Raw genomic sequence first — 16638 nt, 5'->3', positions numbered from 1 at the left:
ACTGACAGTCTCTGCCCTTGTTGGATGTACATGTTTTACTGAGAATGTCAGACTTCATTCTCACATGACTGAGAAAGATAATGTGAATTTACAGAAAATATGCTCTCAGTTTAGCTTATAGATCACCTTCCAAATCTCTGTGGGAAAAGCATGAGAAAATAGTTTTCTCTCAAACATGATTCATGATATCACAGCAGAAGGCTTTTTCACATGGTAAAATCACCTTAGAACACACCACAATTCCTAAAATGAGTATGGTACCATCAACAAATGATTTATAATGTAACTAAAGTCTTAAAACCTTCTATTAACTGAAATGAAATGCTTTTTAATGAGGTGCTATCATGTATATTGGTCCCAAGATGGCTGCCAACACTTCTTGGATGAAGTGCTGACAGCCAATCAGATCTCACGATGAGATGTGTGGTTAGGCTCCGCCCAGATATATCTATCTTTTTAACTCTAATTTTCTCAGGAACTACTGAACGGATTTACACCATTTAAGCAAAAGGCACGAGTCTGAACTGAGGATTACCTCTTTGCCAAATTTGGTGCAATTCCGTTCAGCAGTTCGGGCTGTAACTGTGTCAACAGGTCCTATGGGAAAATGCATGGGGAAAACACGTTTTGGGACCCCCCTTTTTTCTCGGCCCCCGCTTAACGAATCACCATGAAATTTTCAGGACAGGAGCGGACCGGAGCTGGCCAAAAGTTTGGATAATTTTGAGAAGATTCGTCAATCGGCGCCAACGTTATTCCAAATAGAATGTTGTGGATTTCCTATGGAAAATAGGTCCTAACTATAACTACCTACTGGTGACCGCCAGTAGGTAATATATACATATATAATACAAATTAATTTGTTAACTTATTCCTTCCAGAAACATGAATCCAATATGGATGGATAATGACTCATTAAGAAGAATTTGGATACCACTAATACTTGAGACAAAGATGATTTCGCGTTTGCTACAATACCTTTGATAAATTGCTTTCTTTCAAACATCTGAAGGATGGTTTCTCTTCTTTCTGAACCTCAGATGAATGCTTTAATAAAACAAACTGCTCGTCAAAATCCTTTCTTTTTCAAATCTTACCTTTGATTTTTGAACGCCTAATTTAACAGCACTTTTGTTGCGCTTTTGACATTGAATGACAACATCTCAAAATCAGATCATGCTTTTTTCAGCTAGGAATGCTATCAAAGGCATCATTTAACAATGTGGTTCTAGAAACTATGTATTACAGTATTGTCTTTGATTTGCTGGTCTAGTCAAATATGCCAAAATACAATTTTCTCAACTGAATATAATATGATTTGAAATAAACTATACAATGTGCCACATCAACAGAACTATAAAGGAAAAAACAGAAACCTTGAACAGAACTCGCAGCTTTTCTCATTAGAATCTCCATATAGAGTATTGTCACAGGCAGTTGAGGAGATGGATAGGCTAGTGGTGGTAGGAGGGTGTACATCAGCATGATTGACTCAGCTCATTCTTTTCTTTACATATTCCGATGCATATACACTTTGTGATGTTCAAGATGAGATTGGTAATCTTCTGCATACAAGAAACAGCTAAAGAGACCTTCATCACAAGGAACAGGGCATGAGAGTTCTGGAAAAGCATGTGTATGTCTATGGACTGATTTGAACTCGGTAAGAACTGCATTTAGAAAGAATCTGGTTACAACTGCAGTTTTACAACCTACATTATAGAACAACTCACAAGGCGTGTCTCCCAAAAATGATTTATTAACTATCTAACACAAATAATATCAGATTCCAAATGTTATTCAAGAATGAATCCTTAAACGTTAGTCTTTCAAACTCCTATAATTTCAGGTTCATACAGACACTGGTTTTAATAAATCCATGGCCTTCAGAATCCAATATTCATCAGCACTCCCACCTTCACTAATTAGAGACCAGCACTCTCAGCAGCACAGATGAAAATGCCTGACAGTTTCAAGGATTCAGAGGCAAACTTATAAATGCACTCCCCAGGTCTTTATGCATCATAATGAAAAACAATAACAACAATGCAAACACAGAGCTCTCAAAGTCTAACAAATTGGCATTCTGACCCTCAAGAGCTGCAGAAGCCAACACACAGATCCATTTCAGAGCACTGGGACTAAAAATATAATAACGGAGGATTTAACAGTTACTGAGAAAGGATATAAAATTAGCAAAACACATATTCACAACTCTAGGAACTGATGGCTCAGACTCAGAATTTAAAATGCATTAAACATTTCGGAGCAATGGGCACTTTTGCAAATTCTGAAAAGCTAGTTGAAAACCTGGCATGTTCTCAAGATGCCTGGAGTTTGGGATATGCCTTAGTGTAAAGTTAGGTGGGGTGAACTATGCAAGTACCGTGTAAAATCAGGAGTCCTGGAAAGGTTTAGGGTCTACTGAAGGAAAAGAGCATTAGATCTTGGTGCAAGAGCAGAAAAAGGTGCTAGATTAACCCCAGTAGCGTGTAAAAATGTTAGAGTAAAATTGAGCTGAAATACCGATTCAACATGAGTGCTGCGCTACGACCTGAGCGCGATCTCACAATGCTAAAGTGTGGTAGGAATAGGGCAAGTGTGGGTGTGTATTTGTGTAAAAATAGAAACCAGGGACATACACTTAAGTATGTACTGGTTCGGGAGGTGTGTGTCACTATAAAACAGCAAATGTTGAAACAGGCTGTGTACCCATTATATGGAGAGTCAATGACTAGGTATAACCTAGATGAATTTTAAAATCAGGAGTCATTCCACCCTTTATCCCTAAATGGTGCACTGAGGTTTTGGAGCGCTAATAATATGTCAGAGTCCTTGCTCTTAACTCTTTCTTTGCTTCAATCTTTCCAAATACACCTGCAAGGACTTCTGAATGGAGTCTTTAGTGACAAAGCTGACAAAGCTGGCAATGTCTGCGTCTCGGTGAGTAACAAGTCGGTCCCGTGTGGGCTTCCTCATCATGGACTTGGTCAGATGGCGAGCATGGTCTGCAAAAAATAAGACAGTGTTACAAGTTGCAGTTCTCCAGGCCTGTCCATAGGTTATAACATAAGAGAAAGTAATATGCTACTTACCAGTATGCATCTGTTCTTGGCATGTAGAGCTGCAGATCTACACACTTTTGCATAGATCACCATCTGGTGTTGGGCCCGGATGTTTGCAGTTTGTTTTTCCTCTTGGAAAGTCTTTGGAAGTCACGAGGTCGGTGACTCCTCCTTTGGATGGTATTGCGCATGGGCTTCGGCTCCATCCTCAGATTGTTTTTCGCCAGCAGGGAAAGATGGAACGTAGTAATAACAGTGAAGAAACTCATGTGTGTATCTAAATAAGATAAACTGGAACAGATACAGGTAGCCGGGGAGGCGGGTGGGCGTGTGTAGATCTGCGGCTCTACATGCCAAGAACAGATGCATACTGGTAAGTAGCATATTCCGTTCGAGGCATATGAGCTGCAGATTACACACTTTTGCATAGACTATATAGCAGTTCCCAACCTTAGCGGCGACCACCGGTATCTGTTGCAGTGGTTTGAAATAATGTTTTGAGTACAGCCTGGCCCACACTAGCTTGTTGCTTAGTTTGCACATCTACACAATAGTGTTTGGTGAAAGTGTGCGGTGTTGACTATGTAGCTGCTTTGCAGATATCATCTAATGGGATGTTCCCTAAAAATGCCATGTAAGCCTCTATCTTTCGTGTAGAATGGGCTTTAGGGGGAACGGCTTGCATTCGTTTTGCTTTGTGGTAGCAAATCTGGATGCATTTTACAATCCACCTAGCTATCCCTGATTTTGAGATGGGGTTGCCCTTGTGTGGTGGAGAGAAAGAGACAAACAGTTGTTTGGTCTTGCGGAAAGGTTGTGTTCTCTGGATGTAGTAGAGTAAGGCTCGTTTGACATCTAGCGTGTGCAGAGCCCTTTCTGCAACTGTCTGTGGTTGCGAGAAAAATACTGGTAGTTCTACAGATTGGTTTAGGTGAAAAGGGGAAATGACTTTAGGTAGGAATTTTGGGTTGGTACGGAGAACAACCTTGTTATGGTGCATTTGAAGAAAAGGTTCTTGTATGGTAAGTGCTTGTATCTCACTGACCCTTCTAAGGGAAGTGATGGCTACAAGGAAAGCTGTTTTCCATGTTAGGAATTGTAGTTCGCATTTGTGCAAAGGTTCGAAGGGAGGCCCCATTAGCCTTGGGAGAACGATATTTAAGTTCCACACAGGTGAGGGTGGTACTTTGGGGTGAATTATTCTTTTCAGGCCTTCCATGAAGGCTTAAATGGCAGGTACTCTAAAGAGTGATAGATGTTGCCTGTTTTGTAAGTAAGCTGCAATTGCTGCGAGGTGTAGTCGAATAGACGTATAGGCTAGATTACACCTTTGTAGGTGGAGTAAGTAGCCTATGATGTGTTGAATGGACACGTCCAGGGGATTGATGGTGTTGTTATGGCAATAAACAACAAATCGTTTCCACTTGGCAGCGTAGCACGCTCCAGTGGTAGGTCGTCTAGCTTCTCAGATGACGTTCATACAGTCAGGGGGAAGATTTAGGTACCCAAATTCTAGGATTTCAGGAGCCAGATCGCAAGGTTGAGCTGAGCTGGGTCCGGGTGTCTGATCTCTCCATGGTTCTGGGTTAGGAGGCATGGTGAGTGGTGTAGTTTTTGGTGTGGTACTACAAAGAGTTCCAGCAGCGTGGTATACCACGGTTGTCTGGCCCACGTTGGAGCTACTAGGATTAGTGTGAGGGAGTGTTGCTGTAGTTTGCGCACCACTAATGGAATGAGTGGGAGAGGCGGAAAAGCGTACGCAAATTTGCCTGACCAGTTCATCCATATCGCATTTATTCCTTTAGACAATGGGTGTGGGTATCTGGCGGCGAAGCTTGGGCATTTTGTGTTTTAGTGGGTGGCAAAGAGGTCTATCTGTGGATGCCCCCACATTTGAAAGAACGGATGAAGAACCTGTGGGTGATGTTCCCACTCGTGGATTTGTTGCGTCTGTCTGCTGAGCAGATCTGCCACGGTGTTTTGGACTCCTGGGACATGTTGAGCTAGGAGAAAGATTTTGTTGGGAATTGCCCATCTCCATATGCTCTGTGCTAATTTTGATTGCTGTGGAGAGTGTGTGCCGCCTTGTTTTTGTACATAATACATGGCCGTCATGTTGTCTGTGCGAATGAGGACTGCCTTGCCTGAAATCTGTGTTTGAAAAGATTTTAGGGCTAAAAAGATTGCTAGTAACTCCAGATGGTTGATATGGAGTAACTTTTGTTGAGGCGTCCATGTGCCCTGCACGGTGAGATGTAATAGGTGAGCTCCCCAGCCGGAGAGCGATGCGTCCGTTGTTAGTATTATCTGGGGAACCGGGTCCAGGAACGGTCGACCTTTGGAAAGGTTTGTGGTGTTCCACCACTGCAGAGAGCGATGGGTGCGACCATCTACCAACACCAGATCTGTCAGTTGACCTTGGGCCTGGTTCCACTGGTGCGCTAAGCACTCTTGGAGGGGACGCATCTGGAGTCTTGCGTGGGGCACTATGAAAATGCAAGAGGCCATCATCCCTATTAGTTGCATGAACACTCGTTCTGGAAGGGAGTGTTCATGTATGAATTTTTGTCGTAAAGCCTGAATGCTTGCAATCCTGGCCAGATTGGGGTAGGCTATCGCTTTTGAGGTGTCTATGGTGGCACCGAGGTATTGTTTTATGTGGGATGGTTGTAGCTGGGACTTTTGGTGGTTCACCGTGAAGCCTAGTTGGTGAAGTAGTTCGATTGTGGTGGTGGTGTGTTGTACACACTGATTGTATGAAGTGGCTTTTATCAGCCAATCTTCTAGGTATGGGAAGACGTGAATGTGCTGCCTTCTCAAGTGTGCCGCCACCACTGCCAGGCACTTGGTGAATACCCGTGGTGCTGTTGTGACTACGAACGGGAGCACTTTGAATTGGTAGTGTTGGCCGTCCACTACAAATCTAAGGTACTTTCTGTGAGCATGGTGCACTGGAATGTGGAAGTATGCGTCTTTCAAGTCCAGAGTGGTGAGGAATTCGTTTTGGGAGAGGAGCGGAAGTACCTGCTGAAGCGTTACCATATGAAAATGGTCTGAGTGTATGTATGTGTTTAGGGGCCGGAGATCTAGAATAGGTCGTAGAGTCTCGTCCCTTTTTGCTATGAGAAAATATAGGTAGTAGACCCCTATATTTTGTTGATTGACAGGAAAGTGTTCTATTGCCTGTTTTTGTAGGAGGGAGATTACCTCCTGCTTTAGTAATTTTGAATGTTTTTGTGACATTGGGTGTTGCCTGGGTGGAATGTTTGGGGGGGTAGATGTTAGTTCTAGGCAGTAGCCTGACCGAATTATTTGGGTCACCCATTTGTCTGAGGTGATGGTCGCCCAGATATGAAGGAAATTTTGGAGTCTGCCCCCGACCGGAGTGGAATGGTCTGGGGGGAGCGGGGGAAGTCATTGGGTAGGAGGTGTGGCAGAACGGGCGTTGTTTGTTTTGCCTCTGCCCTTGTTGTTGTTACCCCTGTAGCCGCCTCTTTGGTAACCTTTTGTAAAGGTGGTCTGAGTAGGGGATTTATATGATGTGGACGCTGTGTCTGAGGAGTAGCCTCTGGATGTACTCCGAAAGGAGGAGCGGCGAAAGGAGCGTCTGGGCGGGTGTGACTGTAAGGCCCCCATGGATTTTGCGGTATCCGTGTCTTTTTTCATTTTTTCTAAGGCCTCATCCACCTTTGGCCCAAACAGATGTTCCTGGTCAAATGGATGGTTAAGGATGGAGGCTTGTACTTCTGGTTTAAAACCAGATACCCTTAGCCAAGCATGGCGACGGAGGAAGACGCTGGTGTTGATGGCCCTGGAGGCTATGTCTGCTGCATCTAGGGCACAACGTATGGAGGTATTTGTGATTGTTTTACCCTCTTGAATTAACTCGTTGGCCCGAGCTTTATATTTTTCAGGGAGATGGTGCATTATGCTTTCTAACTCGGCATAATGAGCCCTGTCATATCGGGCCAGTAGTGCCTGAGTGTTTGCTATACGCCATATGTTGGCCGCCTGGGATGCTGTGCGTTTGCCTGATGCATCTAGTAGTTTTGATTCTTTGTCAGGTGGTGGTGCATCACCCGACGCTTGTGAATTTGCCCTTTTACGTGCAGTAGATACTACTAAAGAATCTAGTGGCGCTGGTCCTCTGATGTAGGAGGGATCTGAGGGAGCAGGTTTGTATTTTTTTTCAATACGTGGGTTAAATCACCCTGGCTCTAACTGGCTCCTTAAAAACTTCTGGCGCATGCTTTACCACTCCTTTGAGCATGGGCAGTATGGAGGTGGACCTATGTGCGGTGTCAAATGTGTCTAGGAGGAAATCTTCCTCCATGGGGTCGGTATGCAAGTCCACCCCGTGATAATGTGCTGCCCTTTGCAGAAGATGGTTGAACCCTAATGAATCTTCTGGTGGAGATGGCCTAGAAGGGTAAAGATCGTCTTGTGGGACGTTGGGGATATCTGGAATATTGTAATCGTCCCATGGGTCTGGGGATCCTGTAGAAGTGGGGTCCTGTGGCACATCCTCTATATCATGATATGGGTCCCCCTGATCATCGTCTGGAGACGGGGTCGGAGAACAATGAGGTAGGGGTGGAGGTGGGGAAGGAGGAGGAGGTGGAGGGGGAGGGGAAGGTATTCTGAACGGAGAGGTAGGGAGTCCTTCCTCTTTGGAGGTGGAGGCGGAGCAGGCTTCTCCAAATGTCTCTTTTGGTAGAGAGTGTCAAATGTCCAGTTTTTGGATCCTTGGTGAGAGTTTTTTGCAAGGGATCCGGTGTAAATAGTTCTGGTGAGGTTATTTGGTCCTTCGGCGCCGAAGGCGTCGGGCCGATGTCTTTTTAGGTTTTTCTGTGCCGGTTTGTTGCTTAGAACCCGGCTTGGGAACCTCCGGTCTCTTGGTCGGCGCCGAGATGGGCTTCGGCTTGGAAGTGTCGGTGGCCTTGTGTGGTTTGGTCGGTACCAAAGATGGCATCGGTACCGAAGAGCTGGGTTTCGACCCAGAGGGCTTCGGTGTGGAGCTCGGTGTCGTGGCCGGTTTCTTTTTCGGTGCCGAAGTGTGTTTCTCGGCACCGCTGGTAGGCTGGCTCGAGCCCGAGCCGCCGGAAGGCTTACTTGGCTTCTTCACCCGGCCCGAAGGTGGGATGTGTGAAGCAGTGTCTCTGGTCTTGCTTAGGCCCGGAGGCGAAGGCGTGACTGAAGCCTTGTTGAGTGTCTGTGTGGGGGGTAGATTGGTACTCACGACCCTCTGCGCCGGAGTGATGTCTTCCACATCTGACTCGTCGGCCTCGGAAGCGCTGACGAGGTCCTCTTCGGTGCGATGGTGTTCCGGATCGTCGATGTCATCTCCGAAGATGTCGACTGGAATGGACGTCGAGGAGTGTGCCATGTTCCTTCTGGCTCTCGGTCCCGAATAGTCTTTTTGGATCGGAAAGACTTACAGGCCGGACAGTCTCGAGCCTCGTGTTCAGGAGAGAGGCAGAGGTTGCATACCTCATGAAGATCGGTGTGGGGAAATTTGGACCCCACATCGAGGGCACTTTTTAAATGGAGTTCTTTCCATGAGCCGGAACCGGAGCTTGGGTAGGCCCGAAGGCCGCCGTCGACGACTGGAACCGAAGGTCTGTGCCGATGAGAAGGCGCGTTGATTGAAGAGATCGCGATCGAAACAATACCGCGATTTGGGGTGAGGATTGCGCGTCGATCGTCGAACTGGAAGCTGTTCGGAACCGGAGCGCGAAGATTACATCCGAGCCCGATGGCGGAAAAAAACAATCTGAGGATGGAGCCGAAGCCCATGCGCAATACCATCCAAAGGAGGAGTCACCGACCTCGTGACTTCCAAAGACTTTCCAAGAGGAAAAACAAACTGCAAACATCCGGGCCCAACACCAGATGGCGATCTATGCAAAAGTGTGTAATCTGCAGCTCATATGCCTCGAACATAAAGTACCAGGAGAAGACGGGAGGGGAGGAGAAAGCTAATGGCAATGGAAAATAGTCTGCTTTGCGTAAAGTACTACACAGTGAAGGCTATGCAAGTAACTACATGGAGAAGCCGTACTTTGGTCCTTAGTTTATCTATTACGTTTGTAAGTTGAAATCTGTCTAAATGATAAATTGTTAGTAAATCACTTGCTTCCCCACACCTAATACTGTGCAGAAATAAAAGTGTAATTTTTCCCTACAAAAAGTCTCAGAATCACAAAGAAAGCTTAGTGCTTTATATGATCATTTATGTTCCATTGTTCTAGCAGAGCGGCCAAAGTCATTCTATTCTAGTATGCTGGAATATAAGCAACTCTACAAATTGGTAGATATTACATCAATTATTTGCCCTCAGTTTTGACTTCTATAATTTTATTGGCACATTTATTAATGTGTCACTGTTATTCAATAGCAAACAATACAAAGGCAATTGAAAATAGATCATACAAAGTAAAACTATACAATACAGATCATACAACTTAAGGCAAATAAAGCATGAACAAGTGTAGTTAATAATTATGGAAAGTGATTAACAGAGAGGAATTTCAAAAGTTTTGTTGTCTGTGAACCAGACAATAGCATAGTCTTTCCCTTCCTGGCATATGGAATCACAAGCCAAAGAGCTCAAGACCCGATGAGAACATTGATTTACATGACTACTAGAGAACAGCTTACGGTGTGTTTCAGTATAACCGAACAATTCCAGTCTTTGACCTTTTTGCATCTGCTGGTGCTTTGTCCGTGTCTGCCAAATGTGATCATTGCTACTGGTGGAGAAGAGGGTGTAAGCTTTATGTTCCCTTCTGGCTTTCTGCATAATTTCTGGCTCTAGTTACTGCTGCGGGTTGACTGGGAGGTTTGCTGGAACTAATGGGCTGGTGCACAGATGCTGGGAGTGTAGGTGGTGGGTCAGTCACTCGCTACTTCACTGTTAAGCCCAGACAGCATTCTGCCCAGAGTGGCTTGCCTATAGACGCTTATTATGTTCAGAAAGACTGCAAAGGTGCAAGGAAGCTGTAAGAAGGACTTCTTCATGGCCAATAAAGTGTTTATCTTTTCCAATTTGAATATTTTCTGTAATTTGCATCATACTTTTGCAACCTTTCACAGACCAAATATATAGAGACAAGATGGGGACTGCAAGAGCTTAGGTCCTTATAGGAAATGCAACAACAAAGTTTTCACAGCCAGCTTTTACATAATCATTTCCGCATGTTAAAGTTAAAATTTAAACAGGCTTTGGAGCTCAAATAAGCACCCTTCAGATATTCATGAAGTGTACCTGTTCTAGGATCTTTCAAATGGTTGATCGCATTCTCAGAAACTCCAGATAGTGGATTACATGAAGCTGGCAAGGGGCACTTGCAAGTGTCCACAAACGCTAGGCTCTCCATTGCAGTATTCACAGTAGCTCTGCTTTATAATACCCACACACCATTTGATCATTTTATGTAGAATTAGGTAGTGGAGTATGCAAAAAGAAGGAAAAAGTTACGTTTTTTGAGGGGGTGCTGTAGGCTGAGATGCCCTCTTTAGCATGTGATCAAGTCCGTAACAACTTTTAGTTTGTATTTTAGAGCTACAATGACAATCAAGAGTCATCAAACCCGGAGCCTGTGATGGTGAATTTTCATTTTTTAACACCATCCACATTTACATTGATCTGCAAAACACATTATATATATGTATTCACTGAGAAAAAAAAAAGGTGACAGGGACGTTATGGGTACGCTCAGGTTTCACTCATACAAAACCAGTGATATTCAGCAGTTATAGTTAGCTGAGCTAACTATAACTCTCACCCCCGCAATGTACTGTTTATCACCTCGCATATTAAATCACTCATGATATGTCAGTGACATCACTGATGACATCTCAAATGACATCACTGATGACATCTCAAATGACATCACTGATGACCTCATCCTGCGACGGAGTGTTTTAAAAAAGGTTAAGAGTTTTAAATATATATACAACAAGTTGTATTGGTGAATCAGTGGTTGTATGAGTGCCTGCATGGATGATTCAGTGGGTGCGTGACAGTGTGCAAGTGAGTGATTAGGTGTCTCAGTGAATGTATGGGTGAGTGACTGGTTGTGTGAATGTTTGTATCAGTCTGTCAGTTGGTGTCAAAGTGGCTGTATGGGTGTGTGAATGTGTATGTGTATGGGTGTTTGGTTGGCTGAGTGTCTGTATGGATAAGTGAGAGGGCGATCAGTGGTTGTTTGGGTTAGTGAGTTTGTGAGGGCTGTATGGATGAGCGTGTGACTGAGTGGATGTGTCAGTGGTATATGGGTAACTGGGTATGTGAAAGGCAGTATAGGTGAGTGATGGAGTACATGAGTGACTGTATGGGTGTGTGAGTGACTGTATGGGTGTGTGAGTGAATGTGAGAGTGGCTGTATGGGTGAGTGTGTGCTTGTGTCAGTGACTGTATAGGTGAATGAGTATGTGTTGGTATCTGTATGAGCAATTAAGTGTGTGTGTGGGTGGGTGGGGGGGGGGTGGGGGGGTGGGTGTGCGCAACTATGGGTGAGTAGGTGGCTGTGTTATTGACTGTATGGGTCAGTGAGTAGGTGCATGAGTACCTCTATGTGTGACTGACTGTGCGAGAGGCTGTATGGGTGTATGAGTAGATGTGTCAGTGGCTGTATTAGTGAGTGGGTGGGTGTATGAATGGCTGCATGGGTGAAGTAGTGGATGTGTGAGAAAGTGCCATCTTTCTTGCATGGTATGCCCCCACTTTTTGCTGAAATGCTGAATGTACTTTGACTGAGTGTGCCCTGGACTCCTGCCAGATGTGCAATGTTCCTCTATTATCTGTCTGAGTGCATGGTCTGTATCTCCCACAAGCTATTCGGAACACATGCTTCTTTTCCTTTTCTTGACTGCCCCCTTCATCCTCGCTAGATTTATTGTACCGACATTCCCAAGATCCCTCTGATTGGAGACTTGGGTCGGGGACAAGAAGGGTGCTCCAGACTGGAGCTGCAATATTATGCATTCTGGGAATTGTAGTCCTGGTTCACATCTACTGAAGCAATTGGTACCAATAAAGTGGTTTCTAGAAGGAAAAAACAGGCTATGATGTGTCCCAAGTCAATGGGGTATCTGATAAACATATGCAGAAAGGCCTTGCATGTTTTGAGCTCAGGTGGACCTATAGAACACAGCCCTTACTCAATTTTAAGTGACACTCATAAATTTGGAATTCAGTTTGAGCTCTCAGTCAAGAAAGCTAGATGTCATTCTTGCAGGGAAGTACTCGAGCATGAGCTCTGCTGTGTGCTGAGTGAATCCCTGGAGCCCCAGAGATTTCTGGTAGCAACAATACTTTTTTAGTTGAGCCTGTTAGCAACACATGTTGGTACACTTGAATCTACGGGAGTTCGTATGCAGATTGGGTAGAAGGACTATATGTAAAATTTGAATCTAATGCTGGCTGAAAACGATTTGAGCCCATATTTTTGTGGAATGGGAAGGAACCATTATGTACTGTAGGGCTAAAAATTGTCAAAACAAATTGATCTCCGACAAAACATTCAATTTGTATTTTAAAAATACACAAACAAATTAGGCCTCACTAGGGTGAAAACGTGCAGTGACATCAAGACGACAGTGAGCATTCAGTGACTGGGTGGTGGAAGACGTCTGAGCTCATCCGGTCCTGGGTCGTGAAGGTGCAAACAGTAAGTGGTGTAGGTAGCCTTACCCGGCGCCATGTGAAATGCACGAGTGATGGAGGTCACGGGGTAGTGAAGGGGATAGCAGAGATGTTCACCCCGGTGGGGCTGAGGCCGAAACCATCCACCACCATTTTAAGACTTTGCGCACTGAAGGTTGAATGGATCAGAGGCTATGATCTGCTGGTTACACATAGCTCTGCCATGACCACTTAAGACAATGCAAGTAAAGTGAAACCAGCGAGCTGTTGAGACCCCCTAATTCAGTGCCACTGAGATAAATAATGGTGGTGTAAGAAACACAGGGGCGTGGGTAATGAGAGCTAGTCTCTCGCCGATGTCGCTGAAGTGAAAGCGGCCCGCGGTATGTATTAATTAAATATATAAGCGCAGCCACTAATGTGAAAGTGGCCGCCTGTAAAATAAATAATTAAAGACAAGCGGCCGATAAACTGAAAGCGGACCGCAACGCAAATTAATAATTAAGTAAGGGGGGCCGCTATAGTTGAAGCGGACCGCGTAGTATGTTAAATAAAAACAGTAGTCAAAGCGGGCGGGTACTGCGATGTCGTGAGTGGATTAGGGTAAGAACATTAAAGAAAATAGTGCTGACTGACTTGTAAAGCAAACCATGTAACAACACCAGTAAAAGGTCCAGTCGTTATGGGAGGCAACTAATGCAGACAAGACAGTACCAAGGAGGGACTAACAACTTGGAAGACAGCGATTATGAAGGACAATGACAGAAGCCATTTAAAAATATGGGCGGAGAGTAGGCAGGGCTTCAAAGCCATACTCCACTACTGCAGGGAGTTTTGTGAAACTTTCGTTGACATTCTTCAAGCGGCGCCAATGTTATTGGCAAAACAAAAAACGTTTTTCCTATGGAAACTTCAGTCCTAACTAACTACAGTAAGTTGTGTGTGGGATGTGGTGTGTGTATTTATCAAGAGTGATTTTAACATTAAATTTGGCCATTGCTAATGCAGGCCTTGAATTTAAAATTGTTCAAGCTGAAATGCCTTTCTGTCTGCTGTGTATTTTTTCTTTCTCACGTTTCAGGCGCAAAGTTACACCATTTCACGTTAATTAAATTGTATCAATGTTTTAGGTTCTGTGGGAATTTGTATCTGTTTGTGTTCCTTGAAGGGCTGAATCGTGAGTCTCTGCACCTGTGAGAAAAAAAACACTGACTGAATCGTATCATTCTACTACAAGATATCCATTGAAAGTCATGCAACCCAGACTCCATTGTGTGATAGTTAGGAAGAAGTCTGAAACTTATCATGAAACGCTCAATCCGGATTGGTTCTCTTCATGGGAACAATAGGGAGTTGATTTTCGCTGTAAAAGATACCGTTTACTTGTGCATCGCACATTTAAATAGAATCAGATGCCCTTTCCCCTCTGACGCTTCTTTGCTCGTGCCAGAAAGAGTTAGACTCCTGGGCAACTTCATTTTTCACTTACCCGACCAAATCTGTATTTGATTCCACCTTTAGAGGCTTTTTACTTCCAGATACCTTCTACCTGACTCCTCACCAATTTCCAGATTCCTCTAGCCTAACATATTAGGGAAATTCCCTTCATGGGAAGCAGAGGCTTCGGATTTGTTTTACTACAATTTTAAAAAGCTTGTCTTTGTCCTTGCTATATCAAATTGATTCGAATTATACTTATCAATTGCCTTCATGTACTGATTACTGGTTTATAACTAATTTGACTTTGTAATGTTGCTAATCTGCTAAAAACCTTTACGATTTTCAAATCTACCACTCTCTGTCATCTTTGTGAGTGCTGTGTGTCATGCCTCAGTATTTATTTATTTGAGTTTTATATAGCGCTGGCTAGACCCGGAGGTATCAGAGCGCTTTACATGAGGTTCCACATTGTTACAAAGTTACATCAGTTACAAGTTACATCTGTTGCTAGAAACATTTAAGAAGCATAGAGGACGAGACAGATGGAGCATAGAGGGTAAGGGGGTGAGGTAAAAGGGTAGGAGGGAGATACGGCAGAGAGACAAAGGAAAGTCTGCCCAAAGTCCTGCTGGGTAGGTGACGGCCGAGGGGGAAGTCCACGGCTCATCTCCTCTATAGCTATCAAGGTAGCTCCACCGGGCATTGGTCAAAATGCAAGGCCTCAACGTTCGGTGGCAAGGTCACAGATTCTATGTCCTGATGGGTAAGCTGTATGGGACTAAAGGTCTATCCGCTTGAGTGCAGCTTGTACTTGAGTTTGCACCAATGATCTGGACAGTGCAAATCTGCTGCATCACATGGGACCATGAAAAGGCAGCATGAGTAGTAACTCTACCAGGAAAAGCCTGAATAATTAAATATAAGAGGTTTACCGTGCTGGCTGCAATGGAGTGACCTATGAAACACCGTAGGTGCACCAAGCATACGTTTATAAAGAATCTCACACTGAGAAAGGGGTAGTTACTTAGGCTGGCATAGATACCTGTGCCTATGAGTACATAGAACTTAAGGTTCAACTTAACCATATAGTTTGACTCAAAGAAGAACTTGAAAAGCTGTCCAGGTTGATTGCAAGTCAGAGAATATTGATCTGTTTAAATGAAGGTCCCGCAAAGATTTGTCGTCCCAAAATGATAAGCAGGTTTACAAAGCATAAAGGTCTGTCGTGACGTTCCATAAATTAGGGCTCTTGCGGCGCTTATCCAGCTTCCCGATCCGAAGAGCAAACTAAGACTTTCGCCACAAGCAGCAATCTGGCTAATCTACCAGAGACACTGAGACGTAATAAGATATCTGGAATCCTGTCAAGCATCCAAGCCATCCTTTACTGTGACTAACTGTCCCTCAGAGTGCGCTTTGAGAACTTCTGGCAGTGGGGACACTGGTCAGGATCGTGTTTTGATGGTAAACACACAATACACACCGAGTGTGGATCCGCCAGTGCCATTTTATTGCCACAAGAAGGGCATTTCCTAAATAAAGGAGACATTCTGACTGGAAAAAATTGGAAAATTCACTGGAAACCAGCCGAATTAGCCCTTAAAAGCCAGAAAACGTCGAAAAAAGCTTGAAAAAGCTGTAATTCAAAATTTCAGTCACAAAACTGAAGAGCTCAAGCTCCAGGATCCTCACAGAAGGAGCCGGAAAAAAGAACTGGCCCAACTGCCACCGGTAGTGCATCATGGGAGCAGGGGGTCACAGGCAGGCCTTAAAGGCACGGTCCCCCTACTCTAATGCCTTAAAGGCAGGGTGTCAGTTTTCTTGGTTTCTTGATACTCTGCTGCAGCCTACTGGCGAATGCCTACAATTACATGTTGCTTTATGGCAATAAAGCAGTGCTGTGTTATAATTTGCCTGATGCTTCCATTTTCCTTACGGGTTACGGGGGCACTACTATGCAAAAATATGTAATTTACAGCATTGCCATGTTTTGAACATTATTAGGCTGCATTTATATGTTTTCACATATGTATATATATATGTATATATATGTATTTTCTATATGCTCCGGGATCCCGCACATGGGCGGGGATTATTCATAGATTATGACTATTGATGAGTATCCCCTGGATGAGAACCATGATTTTCCCCATTGGTTCTGATTCTCCATCAATGTGGAGGTACCATAAATGCAAAAACCATCTAGTATGGATTAACCTTTTTCAAAATCCAACCTCCATTAGCTGGGCTGCACACTGTTTTTTTAAGCTTTTTCTCTACAGTTGCAGTCCCTAGCAGATACAACTGTGCCAATCATTCAGAAACCTTCTGCTGTATTTTAGATTCATAAATTTCAATAGTTTTATCAAAGGAAAAATTGGGGGGCAAATTACAGCTTTGCACAAAGAAGGGTATTAGCCCTGCAACTGCAAAAACTGGATTTACAAGTACACCATTCAAAGCAATTTGCAGACCATCTGCCTT

General features: G+C 44.1%; 1 protein-coding gene across 1 annotated transcript in view; it reads right to left on the bottom strand.

Moving 5' to 3' along the window:
- Positions 1–1741: 1741 nt before the first annotated feature.
- ECI1 (enoyl-CoA delta isomerase 1) overlaps positions 1742–16638 on the bottom strand; it is a 131483-nt gene continuing 116586 nt past the window's right edge. Inside the window, exon 7 of the mRNA XM_085628475.1 lies at positions 1742–3008. Coding sequence (XP_085484601.1) covers positions 2842–3008 — 167 coding nt within the window. The 3' untranslated portion in view covers positions 1742–2841. The remainder of the gene's footprint in view (positions 3009–16638) is intronic.

This window comes from Triturus cristatus, chromosome 10, assembly GCF_964204655.1.
Source record: "Triturus cristatus chromosome 10, aTriCri1.1, whole genome shotgun sequence".
In the NCBI taxonomy this organism is placed as follows: Eukaryota; Metazoa; Chordata; class Amphibia; order Caudata; family Salamandridae; genus Triturus; species Triturus cristatus.
Note: the sequence above shows the minus strand (reverse complement) of the source record. Positions and strands in the feature narration are given on the sequence as shown.